General features: G+C 40.8%; 1 protein-coding gene across 5 annotated transcripts in view; it reads right to left on the bottom strand.

Moving 5' to 3' along the window:
- CKAP5 (cytoskeleton associated protein 5) overlaps positions 1-17,326 on the bottom strand; it is a 55,633-nt gene that overhangs the window by 11,502 nt on the left and 26,805 nt on the right. For 4 of the 5 annotated variants that reach the window (XM_075502657.1, XM_075502659.1, XM_075502661.1 and 1 more), the window contains 17 exons: positions 17,210-17,304; positions 15,734-15,791; positions 15,523-15,648; positions 15,042-15,178; positions 14,709-14,883; positions 14,048-14,161; positions 9,504-9,632; positions 8,658-8,852; positions 7,874-8,009; positions 7,028-7,116; positions 6,102-6,212; positions 5,693-5,818; positions 4,836-4,985; positions 4,226-4,429; positions 2,839-2,974; positions 1,824-2,017; positions 5-177 (listed from right to left, as the gene is read on the bottom strand). In XM_075502657.1, the coding sequence (XP_075358772.1) occupies positions 5-177; positions 1,824-2,017; positions 2,839-2,974; positions 4,226-4,429; positions 4,836-4,985; positions 5,693-5,818; positions 6,102-6,212; positions 7,028-7,116; positions 7,874-8,009; positions 8,658-8,852; positions 9,504-9,632; positions 14,048-14,161; positions 14,709-14,883; positions 15,042-15,178; positions 15,523-15,648; positions 15,734-15,791; positions 17,210-17,304 (2,348 nt within the window). The remainder of the gene's footprint in view (positions 1-4; positions 178-1,823; positions 2,018-2,838; positions 2,975-4,225; positions 4,430-4,835; positions 4,986-5,692; positions 5,819-6,101; positions 6,213-7,027; positions 7,117-7,873; positions 8,010-8,657; positions 8,853-9,503; positions 9,633-14,047; positions 14,162-14,708; positions 14,884-15,041; positions 15,179-15,522; positions 15,649-15,733; positions 15,792-17,209; positions 17,305-17,326) is intronic. The other variant, XM_075502662.1, reaches the window with a different exon arrangement.

Genomic DNA, 17,326 nt, shown 5'->3' with positions numbered 1-17,326 from the left:
ATACTTGAGTTTGGAGGACATGTCTTCAGCTGGTCCCTTCCGCAGCATGCTAGCATTAGCACTGATGTTTTGAGTACGCTGAGGTTTCTCCTCTGCCTGTCTCACTGGTGCAGCAGATGGTCTCTTGGCCGACCGTTTTATTCTTTCCTCCAGCATGCTCATGTCTTTCTCGGAAAGCTGTAACACACAACGCTTTCACTCAATTTGAGTTGTATGGATTTTAGAAGTCTTGGTCACCTATAGGAGGTATACTACTTATTACTGCAGACTGAAGTTCTCGAATACCAAGGGTAGGAACTGTCAATACTACCATCTAGCAGCAATCTATAATAGGGCCACTCTGGACTGTCAGATACTACTCCAGAAGCTAATTAACCCATACTGACAAGCTGTAATACGGAATACAGCTATTTATAGCCCACATAATTTCCAAGGAACAAGTAATCTTGAATTCAAACTATGGTACTATCATGCATTTCTAATTGTTGCTTGCGTTGCTGCAAAAAAACAACCAAACAAGAAATCCCCACCCACCTTCCTATATCCCCTATTAGGAGCCCAGGCAATGCTTTAACGCTATGGACCCCACCACAGAAGCCGGAGTCCTTCTAACAGTTGACCTGTTCAATGCATTCGTAATTCAATCTGAACACAAGGTAAGCCAACTGAATGCTCCAACTCATGCAGTGAAAAGAATCATATTTATCTGCTTATCTACAGGACCGAAGGTTACCAATAGCTACATTTGAACATAAGTAGCCATGACAATTTTGTGGGAAGTACTCTCCAGCATCCCTATGATTTGGAAACCTTCCTGAAAAGCCATACATTTTACAACTAGATGGACCATACTGAAGCTCAGAAAGCCATGGTTAGAAGGGGCTGAATGGTTCAGGTGCTACAGTTCTTTTCTTAACCTTGAAAATCCAAAAGCATATGGACTATGCAACACTGAGGAGGAGGCAGATGGCACTCTGAACAATAGTTAAAATAAGATGGGAATCTAAAATGTTAATGAAAATGCAACCTTAATTCTCAGGGAGACTGTTAGCAGATAAAATAAGTCACATTAAATTTCACAATTTCAGGAAAGTGGGGGGGAAAAAAAAAAAAGCAGCCTTGCTTCCCTGGGCTTATCATACTCCATAAAATATCCATCCAATACCTTGTATGCACTACGGCATATAACACAACACAAAAAATTTGTACAGGCATTAACATATCTATCATATTCCAATCAGTTTAAGTGCTGCTAGAAACATTACCAAGACCACAAATTCAGAGAACAGAACAGGAAAAAAATGGTTTAACAGCTCTTGATTCAGGTTAGAATTCAGTATACTTAATCTGTTACACACAGTAATTGTAGGCACCACAGTGCAAAGCAGTTGGTGGAGATGGGCATAAAAAACCCGTTGAGAGTACTCGATGGAACCCCAACAACTAGCCTTTGTTGGCCAAATAAGTTATCCAAATATCATTCTAAATCACAAGTGTTACCTATACAGTTGACTATATAGCAAGTTACTCTTTTTAAACAATTTAATTCCCATGAAAGTCAGCGTTGCTCATTTCTTCCAATTTACTTTTTCATTCATGAACACCCAGGTTATATATCCCACAATCAGCAATTAACCAACTCACTTTTAGAGGATCTATGGTGCAGCAAGTTATTTTCAACATTACAAAATGCTCTTGACACCAACAGCAAGATGTACCATGACCAATCACAAGCAAAACAGTATTAACCCCTACAAAAGTGTAAGGATTTGGGAAAAAAAAAAAATTTTTTTTAAATAAATCTCATTTCCAGTTACACTCACATTTCCAATCAGCTTGAACACCTGGTCGCCATGAACATTATAGACAGTCACAATGGTGTTGAGTGCAGCATTGCGCACAGTGTTGTCCCTATCGCCAATATGAGTTGCCATTTCTTTTAAGGCTTTCCCTGGAGTTGGCTGGCATACATTCATGCCATATGATTCAACCAGACATCCAAGCTCTTCCAGGCATTCTAAAGGAAGAAAATGACACATGTACATTCAAGTTTAAAGCTGCTGGGAAGAGAGCCCTCTCAGATTGTGTTGCTTGCACAACTTGAACATTCACCATAGAGAAGTGTCAACCACAATGCTGATGACAGATATACTCCAGGTGATTTATGGGATGACTAGTAAACTAAAGGTTCAGACTACTTCACACAGATAGCATCTAAAAGTTGTCAGTCATCCCTATACCCTTCAAATATTTCCCATTACCATATATGAACAATGTTACAGTTAACTTCACATCTAGGCAGTTTAGACAGTTGTGAGCTTGCAATGCTATATTATGTATATAATTTAACTTTCTGGTTATATCACGACAAGATATTTTCAAGGTGACTAGGGAGTTGTTTGAACTACGAACACCATACCACAAACAGTTTCTATAATAAAGTTGAGACAGACGTACAGTTTACAGACATTTCTTTCCAAAGTCTTGATCAGATTAACTGATTCCCTTAGTCACTTGGACAATAGTATTGTCACTGTTCTCCCCAGTACTGTTTCACTAAGACAACAAGCCTACTCAAGGGAGACTCATAATCTTAATGCTGATAGCAATTTAACAGATTGCTCGTCTTTGGAAGGTACAAAGACATCAAAAATAAAAAGCAAGATGATACTACTTTAAAATCCAATCCTTTAAACACTTACAAGCATTTGCATAAAATGCTATACATAGGCAAATCTCACATTCCACCAAACATTATTATGCTGGCTTTTTCCAAGATGCAAAACAAAGCAACTTCAAGTACTTTGCAATTGCCCAGTTCATCATGCCATTTCCCACCTGCACGCTGTTTTGAGTTTTTGGATTTAGTCCCCTCCATGATGAAAGTGAACATCTTGCTGGCTGGATAGATGAGACACATCCTGTTCAGAATGGCACGTACATCCTTGCGGATGACATCTTTCGGCTCTCCTACCTAGTGGAAAAGTTAAAAAAGAAAAGTGGGGAAGAAATACAGAATATTTTAAACAGTCTCATGATACTGTCAATTAGTCTAAATAATGTTAGGAAAGCCAGAATTATTCTCAATGCAAAAATCCTTTTTGGTAAATGGCTTTTAAAGGCAAATATGCAATATAGAATTATTTAAGTTGGAAAAGACTTTTAAGATCATCAAGTCCAACCATTAACCTAGCACTGCCAAGTCCACCACTAAACCATGTCCCTAAGTGCCACATCTACACGTCTTTCAAATACCTCTCCAGGGATGGTGACTCAACCACTTCCCTGGGCAGCCTGTTCCAATGCTTGACCACCCTTTCAGTAAAGAATTTTTTCCTAATAACCAGTCTATACCTCCCCTAGCACAACTTGAGACCATTTCCTCTCATCCTATTACTAGTTACTTGGGAGAAGAGACCCACCCCCACCTCTCTACAACCTCCTTTCAGGTAGTTGTAGAGAGCGATAAGGTCTCCCCTCAGCCTCCACTTCTCCAGGCTAAACCACCCCAGTTCCCTCAGCCGCTCCTCATAAGACTTCTGCTCCAGACCCTTCACCAGCTTCGTTGCCCTTCTCTGGACATGCTCCAGCACCTCAATGTCTCTCTTGTAGTGAGGGACCCAAAACTGAACACAGTATTCAAGGTGCGGCCTCACCAGCACCAAGTACAGAGGCAGCTATCTTGCTGGCCACACTATTTCTGATACAAGCCAGGATGCTATTGGCCACCTTTGCCACCTGGGCACACTGCCGGCTCATATTCAGTTGGCTGTCAACCAATACCCCCAGGTCCTTTTCTGCTGGGCAGCTTTCCAGCCACTCTTCCCCAAGCCTGTAGTGTTGTGTGGGGTTATTACAACCCACACACAGGACCTCACACTTGGCCTTGTTGAACCTCATAACAATTGACCTTGGCCCATCGATCCAGCCTGTCCAGATCCCTCTGCAGAGCCTTCCTACCCTCGAGCAGATTGACACTCCCGTCCAATTTGGTGTCATCTGCAAACTTACTGAGGGTGCGCTCAACCCCCTCGTGCAGTCATTGATAAAGATATTAAACAAGACTGGCCCCATTACTGAGCCCTAGGGAACACCACTTGTGACCAGCCACCAGCTAGGTTTAATGCCATTCACAATATATTTGTAATTAACATATTAGTGTTTGATGGTATCCTGCTATATTCCTCATGAAAAATAAGGTTAGTTTCAGTACAATGAACCATACCTTTAGGATAAGATATGGGATGAAAGAGGATGCTTCATTTTCAGTAAGGTGATACTCCTCTTGACTTAGCAAATTGAAAAGCAATTTAAGGTATTCAAGTGCTTTCATCAAAACACTTGTGTTGGTATCAAAGAACCGCAGGGTAAGCCATTTTAAGATCAGATCCAGGCAGCTGATGACTCCATCCTTTTCACTCTCCAAGTGCTTGAAGGGAGAAAAAAAAAAAAGAAAAAAAAAAAGAAGAGGTTGTGCAAAGTGAAACACACTGTTCAAGGAAAGAACAGAGAATAAGGAAAAGCTATGCCTGATAAGATGGTCTACATTTATTGGTCAATTCCTAGAATCATAAGTACTCTTAACTTACACAGCTTTCTGAAATTCTAAGAGAAGTCTCCAGTGAGGAAATCTTCCCTTCTCTCAAGAAACAATATTAATACCAACTTCATCATTCCCCTGAAAATTATTTCTATATATGTTAAGGTTTCAACTTCACAGAACAATGACTCCTGGCTCCTCAGAGAATTCCTATTTGATTTAAACTCAAGCGGAATCTTTTCTAGCAGAGAATAATTCTATACCATGTCATCTACCACCACAGATCCAAACTCACCTCAATCATAACAGCCAGTGCTTTGTTGTGGTGCTGAAAGTCTGCATGAAACATCTCATCCTGTAGCCATTTGGCCACACAACTGGACATCTGAGTTTTTAGCTGCTCAATATATTCATCACGGGGAGTAGTGAAATTCCACTTTAATACCTGTAAAAAGGCAGCATTTGGAACTCAAAGCAAGCAATACCTTTTCTTCCTGAAAGAATCTCCAAATTGCACCCCTTTCAATTCTGCTTTAGAATCTGTTTTCAAAGTCTTCTCTTTATCAACAAGTAATGGGAAAAATGCAGTGGTGTTTGCTCACCTTGGCTTACACGAAAAATTTTCCTCTATGTGGAGTGGTTATGTTTAGGCCATTATCTTAATTATTATCACTTAAAGTGGTTGCTTTTAAGCTATTGATAGGCTGATTTACTCGCAAGTTACAAATAACATGCATGTTTTAAGTAATAGAATTTGCCTACAAAATACAAGCTTGATAAGCAGGGCTGTTCAAAATAAGTATATTAAAGCATTTACCATGTATCCTAGAACTCTGAAATTAATCAACTGTTTTCAGGTAAAAACTTCATGACGCTTCACAACTGAAGACCATCTCTTGGAAGGTGTAAAAAGGCCTTTGGCTTTTATGAGAGTGTATAAATGGATAAAATTTGGAAATCAGAAGAGAAACACCACAGTAAACCAGATATTGGCAAGTGAAAGTCAACTGAAGCACTAGCTAATCAGTCCAAGGGATGGACAGAGACTAGCACTTTCACGCCATAGTATGTTTACTTCTAAATTAAAACCCAAAAGAATACGTTAAAATTACACTCCTTCAAAACTTGTGAATACATTCAGATTTTTCTCACCTTCAGACCTTTCTCATCTTTCATCCTCTGTTCTTTCCCATTTGGGACTATGATAAAAATAGGACCCGATTTATCATCATCTTCCTTCAAATTAGGCTTGCTTAGCACTTTCTTCCCCTGTACACCCTGAAAAAAGCAAGATGTTAACAGGCAACACAACACATATATATGCCTCAGTCCCAGCAATTGCAAGCATTAGATACCAGCCAACCTCATGCTGCCTATGTGTACAAGAGCCAGAGAGAAGCTGGAAGAATAACATTGATTAGAATTTTAAAAGTACGTGCTCTGCTGCTGTGGAAGCACTACCTATGACAGTGTGAGCAGTAGTACCCTGTGAAATATGACACATCACTCTCAACCAGTGTGCTAGTCACCCACACACAGCCCTAAAACCCAAGTGTGGTACCTGTTTGATAGATTTGCTCTTTGTCAGACTGGTACTGCCTTTGCTGAGGCTTGTATTAGCTTTGGACAGGCTGGTATTGCCCTTGGACATACTGCTATTAACATCTGACTGCTGTAAATAAGCCACAGAAAAGGCTTTGTTGTTAGAAAACTATTTACTCTTAAGAGTTATCATTCCAAACCTTTTAATGCGTTCACAGCAAAGGCAATTCTAGCACCAGAGTTTTGGCAGAATACATCAACTTAGGCAAATCTACAACATCCTTCAAGGTTTGTTCCATTCATTCCTGCCATGAATCTGGACCTACATCAAATGTTCTCATTACAGCACTACTTTAGACAATGGAGGCAATGGGACTGCAGAAGAATTTGGGTTTCATTTTGGTTATACACATAGGACAAACTTTAAAGTTAATAGCAAAAAATTACTGTAACACAAACCAGAAAAACCTGACCACAAATTCAGATGTAATCAGTTGAGATTATTATTATGCATGTAAGCATCTTCCTTCCCTTTTTACACTTGTGATTGAGAAGATTTTACCCTTCATACGGTAAAGGAGAGATTAATTTCTTTTGATACATGGGTTCAAAATTACTGTTCAAAGTATAACATTAGAGCTGCAATGGTAAGAATGAATTCTCAACAGCATGAAATCAAGGAGGCCAAGCAGATTTAGAACATAGACTGAGCTGCTCACAAGACTACATTTTTGACAGCACAAACCTTAAGAATTAAATAGGTAATGACAAAAGTAGTGATTAAGTGATGTGGGAACACTTGTCATTTCAGAACTCAGACAAGCATAAAGACTCTCAGTAAAAGCAGTCCCTAGCAAGGGCTACACTCTTCTACCTATAATACATTAACGAACTACAGCTATTAGCTTCATAGAACTGATTTTATACAAAATGAAATGAGCATACCTTAGCTTTAGAAGAGGCTCCTCCTGCTTTGGCTTTTTTGGGATCAGGCTTGGATTCCACGTTATTGGATCCTGAATCTTCAGCAAGTGCTGGAGAAACAATAGACCATTTCAAGCTACCAACAAGCCCATTTTAGGTCAGCACAGTTTTCCTTTCTTGGGACAGAAGAAAAACTGTCCATGGATACAATATGCTTATCACACAGAGGTCTGAGGATTTTAGACTCATAAAAGAAGTTCCTTAAATTAAGATCATAATAAGTTAGCAAATTTGTCATTATAAAAACAATTTAAAAAAGTACACACACATATATTTTGCAGGCTAATGTCTAGAGCTGTAGTTGCACCCAGCTTGAGCAGGCAAGCTAGCCCCAGCAGAGAGATAAGGCAGGACTGCTTCTTCAAATCACCTGTCCCCTAATCCCATTACCCTCTCTTTTGCATCAGCACAAGCATTCTGGTAGGCCCACAGTGGACTATACTGAGGAAACAGTCCTCAAATAAAAATGAATGTGAAAACATTTTTTAAAAGTTATGTTAAAATCAGATTAGTATTACTACCCCCCCCCCAGTCCATGGGTTTTAGCTTAAATACCAAGAAGATATTTCCAAAGAGCAGCTGACAGATGGTTGTGTAGAAAGGAAAAACCCTCCTACATTGGAAGTTGACTCAACTGCAAGTAAGACCAGAATCGCAGACAGAACTCACTAGATTACACAGCTATTTGTAACCCTAATTATGCTGAATTCCTCTCCTCCTGCTAAGTATGTTTCTTCCTCTGACATGCCAAAAAGCTTCAAAACCCACCCTTTTCTCAGTCATTTCCCAGAACGTAGAAGAGGTTACCTGATGCAGGTTGGAATTTGGCTGGAGCTGCTCCCCCTACCACTCTGGAAGATGCTTTAACAGGAGGAGCTGGTTTGGCTGGCATGTTGGCTTTGGCTTTCTCAAGCATGGCCAGTACCTGGTCTTTGGAAGTTGGCTAGAGAACAGAAGGGGAAAAAAAAGAAGTGATAAATTTGGAAAGAGTAGTGATACTAACACATGCCACAGACAAGGAAAATGACAGTAGTTTGAAAAAACTGTTCTCTGTTTAGCATCTTCCAGGATGCTTATCTTAAAACATCAATGTTTTCAGACATTTTTGTTCTGAGATAAAACACTTCTCCATTAAGTTTTTTCTGCAAGACCTATGGGAAACATGTGAACCAGCAACCTGTTCTAGGTGAGCAGTCCTATGACATTAATGGAGTGTCCTAACAGTGATTCAGCAGTAAAGGGTCCATAAGGTATACCAAATTGCTAGAAGCCATCTTAAAGCATGTGTTCAAAGGCATACAGTTGGACAGTAGCTGGTACGGAAGCTATCTGCAGGTAGATTTTTTCAGAAGAAAAGCAGAGTGAATAAATGTCAAGCTCCTGAAGTGATAAACCTGTGGTAGCAGTAGTCTTTCTGAAGTAGAGAAAGCTCTAACTCACAGCCTCCTGATACTACTTTCAGCCCCCCTGAAAATACTCAAATACAGAAAACCTTACACGACTCAAGACAGCATATCATGGGATTGTGAATGTGACTTGTTAATATCCACTCATTCAAGGTCACATGATCTAATCTTAGCGACAGAAATACCTTCAGCTTGCCAGTGGCTTTTGCCATCTTCTCAAAGCCAAGATGCATCATAAAGAATGGCAGGGCATCCTGCGCCTTTTTACGCACATCCCCATTTCGATCTTCAAGGCAGGAGTACAGGTGAGGCACACACAAGAGTAGGTCAGAAGGAACAGAACGGAGGGTAGGCAACTTCTCAGCCAACCAACCAAGAAGCTGAAAAGAAGTTTTAAAATAAAAGTTTACGAAGAAGCGCTCACAGTGCTCTGTCAGGCCACAAGAGCCTGTATAGTAGTCCTTCACATACCTCTATGTAAGTAGGAAAAAAACCCACCCTACCCCTTGTTCAGACCAATATTCTTAACCAACATCAACTTTCATGGCAGCAGCTAAAAAAATTTTTAAAATTAAGTACAGTATGTTAATATGCAGCTATCTTAAAACTTGGAGCCTGGTCTCTTGAGACTGCACAGGCTGTTTCTTCCTTTTGAAAGCAGCATCAGGATTTCAGCTGCACTTTATCAGCCTCAAACATATTAATGCCTCCACTTCAGTTCTGGTCTTCATTACCGTGTGATTAGTTTGTGGGAAAACACGCTAGCTGTTAAAATGCTGATCAAAACAGACAAAAGTTTCATTTCAGAGGCACTGAAATCTGCATGCCAGCTATCACGCAGGAAGAAAGCTCGTTATTACCCTTTTGAGGTTTAACAATTTTACGTCAGTAAGAATACACAGCTACTTGTTTACTCGTGTAATGGTAGCATTGTGTCATTTCAGTCTACATAGATTAAAACACAGTCCATAGCAAGTAAGGTTATTTTGATAAGACATACATAAGGAGAAATTTACTTAACAGAAGCCTACCTCTTGTCTTAGGAAAGGATTTTCTTTTTTAAGCTCCTCAGACAGGTCTTCCCCTTCCAACCACTCTTTCATGCCAGTTTGTTCTGCCCAGGCATTCACAGTTGCTAGTGCAGCAGCACGAACGTTATTCTGTAGCAAGAACAAGATTAAGAATAATAATCCTAAAGAGGGGTAAGAAAATTACAACAGAAGAGGCAATAGATTCATCCTTCCCATGAAGGGAAAAAATTTCTACATCACAGGCTTTGAAATCTCTATTTTTATTCACTGCTTAAGAAGTCTAAGATTCAGGAGAATTTCATTTTAGTGATAGTATGTATTGGGTTTGCATGGCAAGGCTTTGGTAGCAGGGGGGCTACAGGGGTGGCTTCTGTGAGAAGCTGCTAGAAGCTTCCTCTACACCCAAGAGAGCCAATGCCAGCCAGATCCAAGATGGACCTGCCGCTGGCCAAGGCCGAGCCCATCAGCAACAATGGTAGCACCTCTGTGATAACATATCTGCACAACAGGCATGTGCAGGCCAACCAGAGGATCAGGCCCAGCCAGCATGGGTTCAGGAAAGGCAGGCCCTGCTTGACCAACCTGATCTCCTTCTTTGACCAGGTGACCCACCTAGTGGATAAGGGAAAGGCTGTAGGTGTTATCTACCTGGACTTTAGTAGAGCCTTTGACACTGTCTCCCACAGCATTCTCCTAGAGAAGCTAACGGCTCATGGCTTAGGTGGGTGTACTCTTCGCTGGGTAAAAAAATGGCTGGATGGCCAAGCCCAGAGAGTTGTGGTGAACGGAGTTAAATCCAGTAGGCAGCCGGTCACAAGTGGTGTTCCCCAGGGCTCAGTAATGGGGCCAGTCTTGTTAATATCTTTATCAATGACTGCACGAGGGGGTTGAGCACACCCTCAGTAAGTTTGCAGATGACACCAAATTGGATGGGAGTGTCGATCTGCTCGAGGGTAGGAAGGCTCTGCAGAGGGATCTGGACAGGCTGGATTGATGGGCCGAGGTCAACTGCATGAGGTTTAACAAAGCCAAGTGCCGGGTCCTGCACTTCGGTCACAACAACCCCATGCAACGCTACAGGCTTGGAGAAGAGTGGCTAGAAAGCTGCCCAGCAGAAAAGGACCTGGGGGTGCTGGTTGACAGCCGGCTGAATATGAGCCAGCAGTGTGCCCAGGTGGCCAAGAAAGCCAACAGCATCCAAGAAAGCCAAAAGCCACCCTATCCAGAAATAGTGTGGCCAGCAGGAGTAGGGAAGTGATCCTGCTCCTGTACTCAGCACTGGTGAGGCCGCACCTCGAATACTGTGTTCAGTTTTGGGCCCCTCACTACAAGAGAGACATTGAGGGGCTGCAGCGTGTCCAGAGAAGGGCAACGAAGCTGGTGAAGGGTCTAGAGCAGAAGTCTTATGAGGAGCGGCTAAGGGAACTGGGGTGGTTTAGCCTGGAGAAGCGGAGGCTGAGGGGAGACCTTATCCCTCTCTACAACTACCTGAAAGGAGTTTGTAGCGAGGTGGCTGTCAGTCTCTTCTCCCAAGTAACTAGTAATAGGATGAGAGGAAATGGCCTCAACTTGTGCCAGGGGAGGTTTAGATTGGATATTAGGAAAAATTTCTTTACTGAAAGGGTGGTCAAGCATTGGAACAGGCTGCCCAGAGAGGTGGTGGAGTCACCATCCCTGGAAGAGTTCAAAAAATATGTAGACATGGCACTTCAGGACATTGTTTAGTAGGCATGGAGGTGTTGGGTTGATGGCTGGACTAGATGATCTTAAAGGTCTTTTCCAACCTTAATGATTCTGATTTCTCTATTTAAGAAGGGAAAAAAAAAAACCCAAACTGCACAACTGCAGCTGAAGAGAGGAGTATGAATATGCAAGAGGAACAACTCTGCAGACACCAAGGTCAGTGAAGAAGGGGGGCGAGCAGGTGCCGGAGCACATCCCCCTGCAGCCTGTGGTGAAGACCATGGTGAGGCAGGCTGCGCCCCTGCAGCCCACGGAGGTTTACAGTGGAGCAGATATCCACCTGCAGCCCATGGAGGACCCCACACCAGAGCATGTAGATGTGCCTGAAGGAGGCTGTGACCCTGTGGGAAGCCCATGCTGGAGCAAGCCTGCTGGCAGGACTTGTGACCCCATGGGGGACCCATGCTGGAACAGTCTTTTTCCTGAAGGACTGCACCCCGTGGAAGGGACCCACGCTGGAGCAGTTTGTGAAGAATTGTAGCCCATGGGAAGGACTCACGTTGGAGAATTTCATGGAGGACTGTCTCCCATGGGAGGGACCCGACACTGGAGAAGGGAAAGAATGTGAGGAGTCCTCCCCTGAGGAGGAAGGAGCGGCAGAGACTGTGTGATGAACTGACCACAACCCCCATGCCCCGTCCCCCTGCACTGCTGGGGGTGAAGGAGGTAGAGAAAATCAGGACTAAAGTTAAGCCTAGGAAAAAGGAAGGGGTGGGGGGAAAGTGTTTTAAGATTTAGTTTTTATTTCTCATTACTCTGGTTTGATTGGCAATAAATTAAACTAATTTCCCCAAGTCAAGTCTGTTTTGCCCGTGGCAGTAATAGGTGAATGATCTCTCCCTGTCCTTATCTCAATCCACGAGCCTTTCGTTATATTTTCTCTCCCCTGTCCAGCTGAGGAGGGGAGTGATAGAGCAGCTTGGGTGAGCACCTGGCATCAGCTGCAGAAATCACCAAATCAGACACTGTACTTACCTACCATAATTTTTAAAATTAAGTTTAATAAAGAAAGACAAAGGGTATCTTTAAAAGCACTTTGCACCTGCTACCATTCATTGATGAGAATTTTGGGAGTCTCTTAACTCTCAAACAAGCTAAAGAATAAGGTTAGTGATTTATGCAATGCTTAAAATAGACTTAGCACATTCATAAATCAAGGCAAGTGGGTTATGGAGCCTGTTATTAGGGCACGCTTATTTAGGACACACATGAGCAAAAAAGTCACGTCAGGAACAGGGGAGTCCTCTAACTCCTACCAATTTCCATCTTTAGTGTATTTTTTCCAAGCAAAATTTAGAACAGCACTCTTTTTTGAGGCAGCTATGTGAAGTTACAAGAAGTCAGATGGAATACTTAACAACCATGGTTCTTCGAAATGTTGTCAGTATAGACATGACTCCATACATATGACACTCTCCTGTAGGCTGAATTTCTGAGGCAAGATGATAATGTAACAGACTCGTTTAGCTTTAGTATGAATCAATTTTAAATGCAAAGGTAACATCCAGGCATGCATCTAAACAAGAAATGAGCATCCTTGCAAATAACTTGTCCTATCTTTAATCTCATTGAGGAAAAGAAACAAATCATGTGCTGCAGGTAAATAGATGCTCAGCAGCCTCTGACAAGGCCTTGGTTCCCACCACCCAAACATAATTTGTCTTCACTCATGCTACCAGCTGTTGATTTTCCTCAACTATTCAGTGGGTCCACTATCAACATTTCAAAGTAGGGCCCTAAAAAAGGATCCTCATCTTCAAAAACTCTAGCAATTGGATAAACTGGGTAAATCTTGCAGTACATCAAAAAAAGTTACCACTGTAACAATGTTTGAACGAGTATACAATCCTCTGTCAGCATTTATAGCACTTACAATTAACACTGGTATTATGCGTTTTAGTAACAGTACAAGTTAATCACAGTTGGTCTTATCCTTAAACCACGTACTTTGAACTAAAAGGAGCTTGCTGTTTCCTCGACATAATTGGTGAATAAAAGAAGAATCCAACTTAATCATGTAAAAATCCGAGTTCTTTAAGACTCTTAATGAGAAAACAATTTGAACTAAGAGGTTTTATCTAGCCCTAGGACCAGTCTTAGTCCTTCTGTTGCTTAGGACACGCAGATCCAGTTTCTGCTCCTTTTCCTACTCACATTCAGAGTAGAGACATCTGAAGCATGCCACCTCTGATAATTGTCTGTGACTTCTGGCACAAGACATTGGCATCTTCCCAAGCTTCCTTCCCATATTGCTTCAAATATCTCTTTCCTATGGTCCTAGCTTTGATTTTGACATAGCATCTTGACAAGCTCAACATTGACATTACACAAGCTTCAGTGTCAGTTGTGAGTGTCCTGTTTCTACCTACAGTTCAAAGGTCTCCTACACAGTGACACAAAGACAACAATGTACACTGGAAGCCACTGATACACTAAAAGAACAAGAGTTCTACAAGCAACTTTACCAAGCAAACCTGATTAGCATCTAACGTAGTGTATTTTCAGCATTAGAAGTATATATACAGTCACCACATTTCATTTAAAAGCTGAGTTATGACACTGACTGGGTTTATCTACAAGCAGGAGAATACATCTCAGGCAGAATATACATTATCCAAATATGAACATGTGCCCGAATAAGTTGTCATTTAGGCAAGAAGCTTTCAAAAAAATTTGTAAGCTTCCAAAGAAGTTTTGACTACCATCCACCTCTCAAAAGCAAGTCCAAACAGCAATAGTTATTCTCAGGCATAGCTCAGATAGACTGGCAAAAAGGAAAGAGATCTTGATGAGTGTCCTACCTTACTGTCTCCTAGGACTGTAATGACAGGAATGCCTAAATTTTTCACATGCTGTTTGATATTGGGGCCCATTGCTGTTGCTAGCTGCTGAAGAATGCTCAGTGTTTGTTGCACCTGCATATAAACAAAAAGGCTTTAAATAAAACTGTTACAACCATGTGTGCAAAACTCCAAGTCATATAGGGAAAGTAACACTGCTGTTCACCTAGGCTTTTACTTTAGAATGCCTGCTCAATGATATCTATTCCAGACTTCAAATTAATCACACAGATAGATAAAAATTATTTCTATATTCTGAGTACATTAAAGTTCAACTAAAAATATTTTCAAACAAGGGACACTTCACTTCTGTCACAAGCGGAGCAATTATTCCAACTTCATTTTTTGTTTGTTTGTTTTTATTAGATTTGCTTACATTACAGTCAGAGTAGAGGTACTTTCCCTTTTTTAAAGGCTTTTTTTAAATACAAAGCAAAGACAAAGGCAAATATTTATAAAAATAGGCAAATATATAATCTAGAAATACAGGGTTCACTGTTTTCCAACTGTCAGTTTCATGACATTGTAACAGACTGAGTAATAAGTAAGGTTCAGAAATCATAAATAGTTTGTCTTAAGTTCTAAGTGAGAAACAGCCGAAACAGGATTTTGAATAACATACCAAGATTTTATTGGAGTCATTCAGACGACTCTTCAAAGCAGCTGGAAGTTCTCCTATGTTTGGCTGTATGAATTTAGCATCATTTATTATGCTTGTCACTTCATCTAGACCTTCCTTTCTGATCTTCCAGTTTTTGTCCCCAATCTTAGACACTAGTTCAGCTGTGATCTTATCACTGTAAGAGAAAAAGGCAAAAAGCCCGTTTTCTTAGTTATGTGTCTTTTAGTATTTGAGTACTTTAACACCACAAATTTCTGCTTAGAAAGTGTTTATAAACACAGATTTTTGAGTTGCAGTGGAAGTATGTCTTCAGGTTGTAGAAGCTAAACCTACCCAATATCTGTTCGTGGCAAGAGATCCACAACATCATTCCCAACATCCTCCTGTTCCTCTTCCTCACCATCGTCTCCACCTCCCCCACTGTGCCTGGAAATGCCACGAGTTGGGGCTGGTGCCGTCTGCCCTTGCATCTGCAAGCAACACAAAAATCAGAAACAGCTATTTTACAGTTCTTCATTTGACATGAAAAATAAAAACACTTTCATGATACGAATGTGCTGTCTCAGGGCGATAGACTTCCAAAACATTATGCTATTCAAACAAAACCAGAAACCTCTGAAGTTGATCATGAAAAAAGTGACTATTGACATAGCTAGACATAATGAGTTTGCAGCTGCTTTGGTGAGCTGTCTTAAAAAAATCTGGTTCACTTACAAAAACACAGGTTAGACCACAATACTACTACAGATTCCAGCTACTGAAGTTTCCAAGTAGTTTTAAAGATACTTGGTAGTAAGAGAGCTACACTTCATACCTTTTCAAATTCTGCATCTATCTGGGAGAGAAGGGCTGGCTTCTCATCCTCAAAAAACATTCGCAAAGGAGGTCCCACATAAAGATACATGACTCCCAGCAAGGTAATGGCAGAAGTCCTTACAGCCTGCCAGAAACAGAATAAAAGCACTCAGTCTTCAAATTAAGGATCGATAACAATAATTCAGGATTAAAATTCTAAGTTTACTCACTGGGTTAGTCGCAGCAAGAGCCGTCTTCACATTACTGATGAAAGCTTTGACATTCAGTCTGTGGGAAAAAGATATCTCTCATAAGCAAAACACAACACAGGAAGCACCAACAAGAAACAAAATCATCACAATATGCTAAAGGAAAAAGATGTGCTGAGAACAGATTCATACAACTAACTTACAAGCAGAAGATATTTGCACGTATAATATCACAGGTACAGTGTAGATGGTAGCTATTTAAATAACTACTGAGAGAGATCAGTTTGGGGAATATCCTACTATGAAAATCAATACAGTAAACATAACAATTTATATCAAAGACTGCTATTATTATAGCTGGACAGTTTCTTAAACTACATCATCCACATGATTGCTAGGACTGAAATCCTGAGGGATGAGTCTACAATCATTTTAAGCACCTGAAACATGGCTACATAATAAAGGCAAGGTTGGTTTTTTTTTTTGTTAGTCTGTCTCAGGATCTTCCAGAAAGAGGCACAGATTTCAAAAAGAAATTTACAGGAGAAAGAAAGGAAGGTTTAGATTACTGAATCTTCTGTACCATCACTGAATTCAATAGAAGAGAAAACAGGCAATCACAGAAGCTTCCTTTGTGCAGCCTCAAACACTGCTGTTCTAGTATCATACCTACACATAGATTATCCTGCTGGAAAGACATACTTTTTTGGGAATTTACTGAAGAAGGGAGTTTATTTTCCAGACTTAATCAATGTTACTACCCATTTAATAGCTGTGAAACAACTTGGACAGGCATAGTAACTGCCCAAGTAGTCAAATAAATTAAGATTTGAGGTCTTCACTGCTTAGAAGTTTTGTCTCAGGAGTAAACTGTATTACATATGTTTGACCACATTCAGTTAAGAGACTGGTGATTAAAAATTAAGGAACACTATCCCTGGTTCTGATGGAGAATCCATTTCTTACCCTCACAGCACCAGATGCAATAACGGCTATTTTGTTGGCTAAAGCGTCATCCTGTTATCAGCCTCAAAATCTCTCCCAAGGAGAGCAATAAGCATGCTGGTATGTATGTACTCTTCTGTAGGCTGTCATGTTTTGTTTTTTAAACTGTAAAATATAGTGATCCACCTGGGTGCAGGTGTATCCAAGTGGAACGGGAACAACAGACATGCAATACCACAGCTCCTTGCCCAGCCCACTCCTATAGTATATAAAGCTTAAGAAAAATGCTCTTCAGAGAAGGCCGAGCGATGAATAAAGCATCTAGTAGTGTAACAGTCTCCTATCCTATTAGTTATGTCAGATGCTTTCATTTACACACTTAGAGCTAGAAGAGCACCTGACAGAGCTAGCATCAGAGTTTAAGGAACAAGAGTTCAGATGCACTTGAAGCCACTCTTTTCAGACCAATTTGACAGAGAACAACAGATTCTTAGTCCTAGATTAGAAACGTTTTCATCAAGTTTCTCTTAGCAATTTACTTAAAAGACATACCCAGAAAAGCCAAACTCTTTAATTGCATTTGAAAGCCAGTTCAAAGTTTCCGACTGGTTTTTAGGATTCTTTTGAGAGAAAGCCATAGCCACAACCTGGAACAGAAGAGAGTTACAT

Source organism: Mycteria americana, chromosome 5 (assembly GCF_035582795.1).
Source record: "Mycteria americana isolate JAX WOST 10 ecotype Jacksonville Zoo and Gardens chromosome 5, USCA_MyAme_1.0, whole genome shotgun sequence".
In the NCBI taxonomy this organism is placed as follows: domain Eukaryota; kingdom Metazoa; phylum Chordata; class Aves; order Ciconiiformes; family Ciconiidae; genus Mycteria; species Mycteria americana.
The sequence above is the reverse complement of the archived record's forward strand: the minus strand, read 5'-3'. Positions and strand labels throughout refer to the sequence as shown.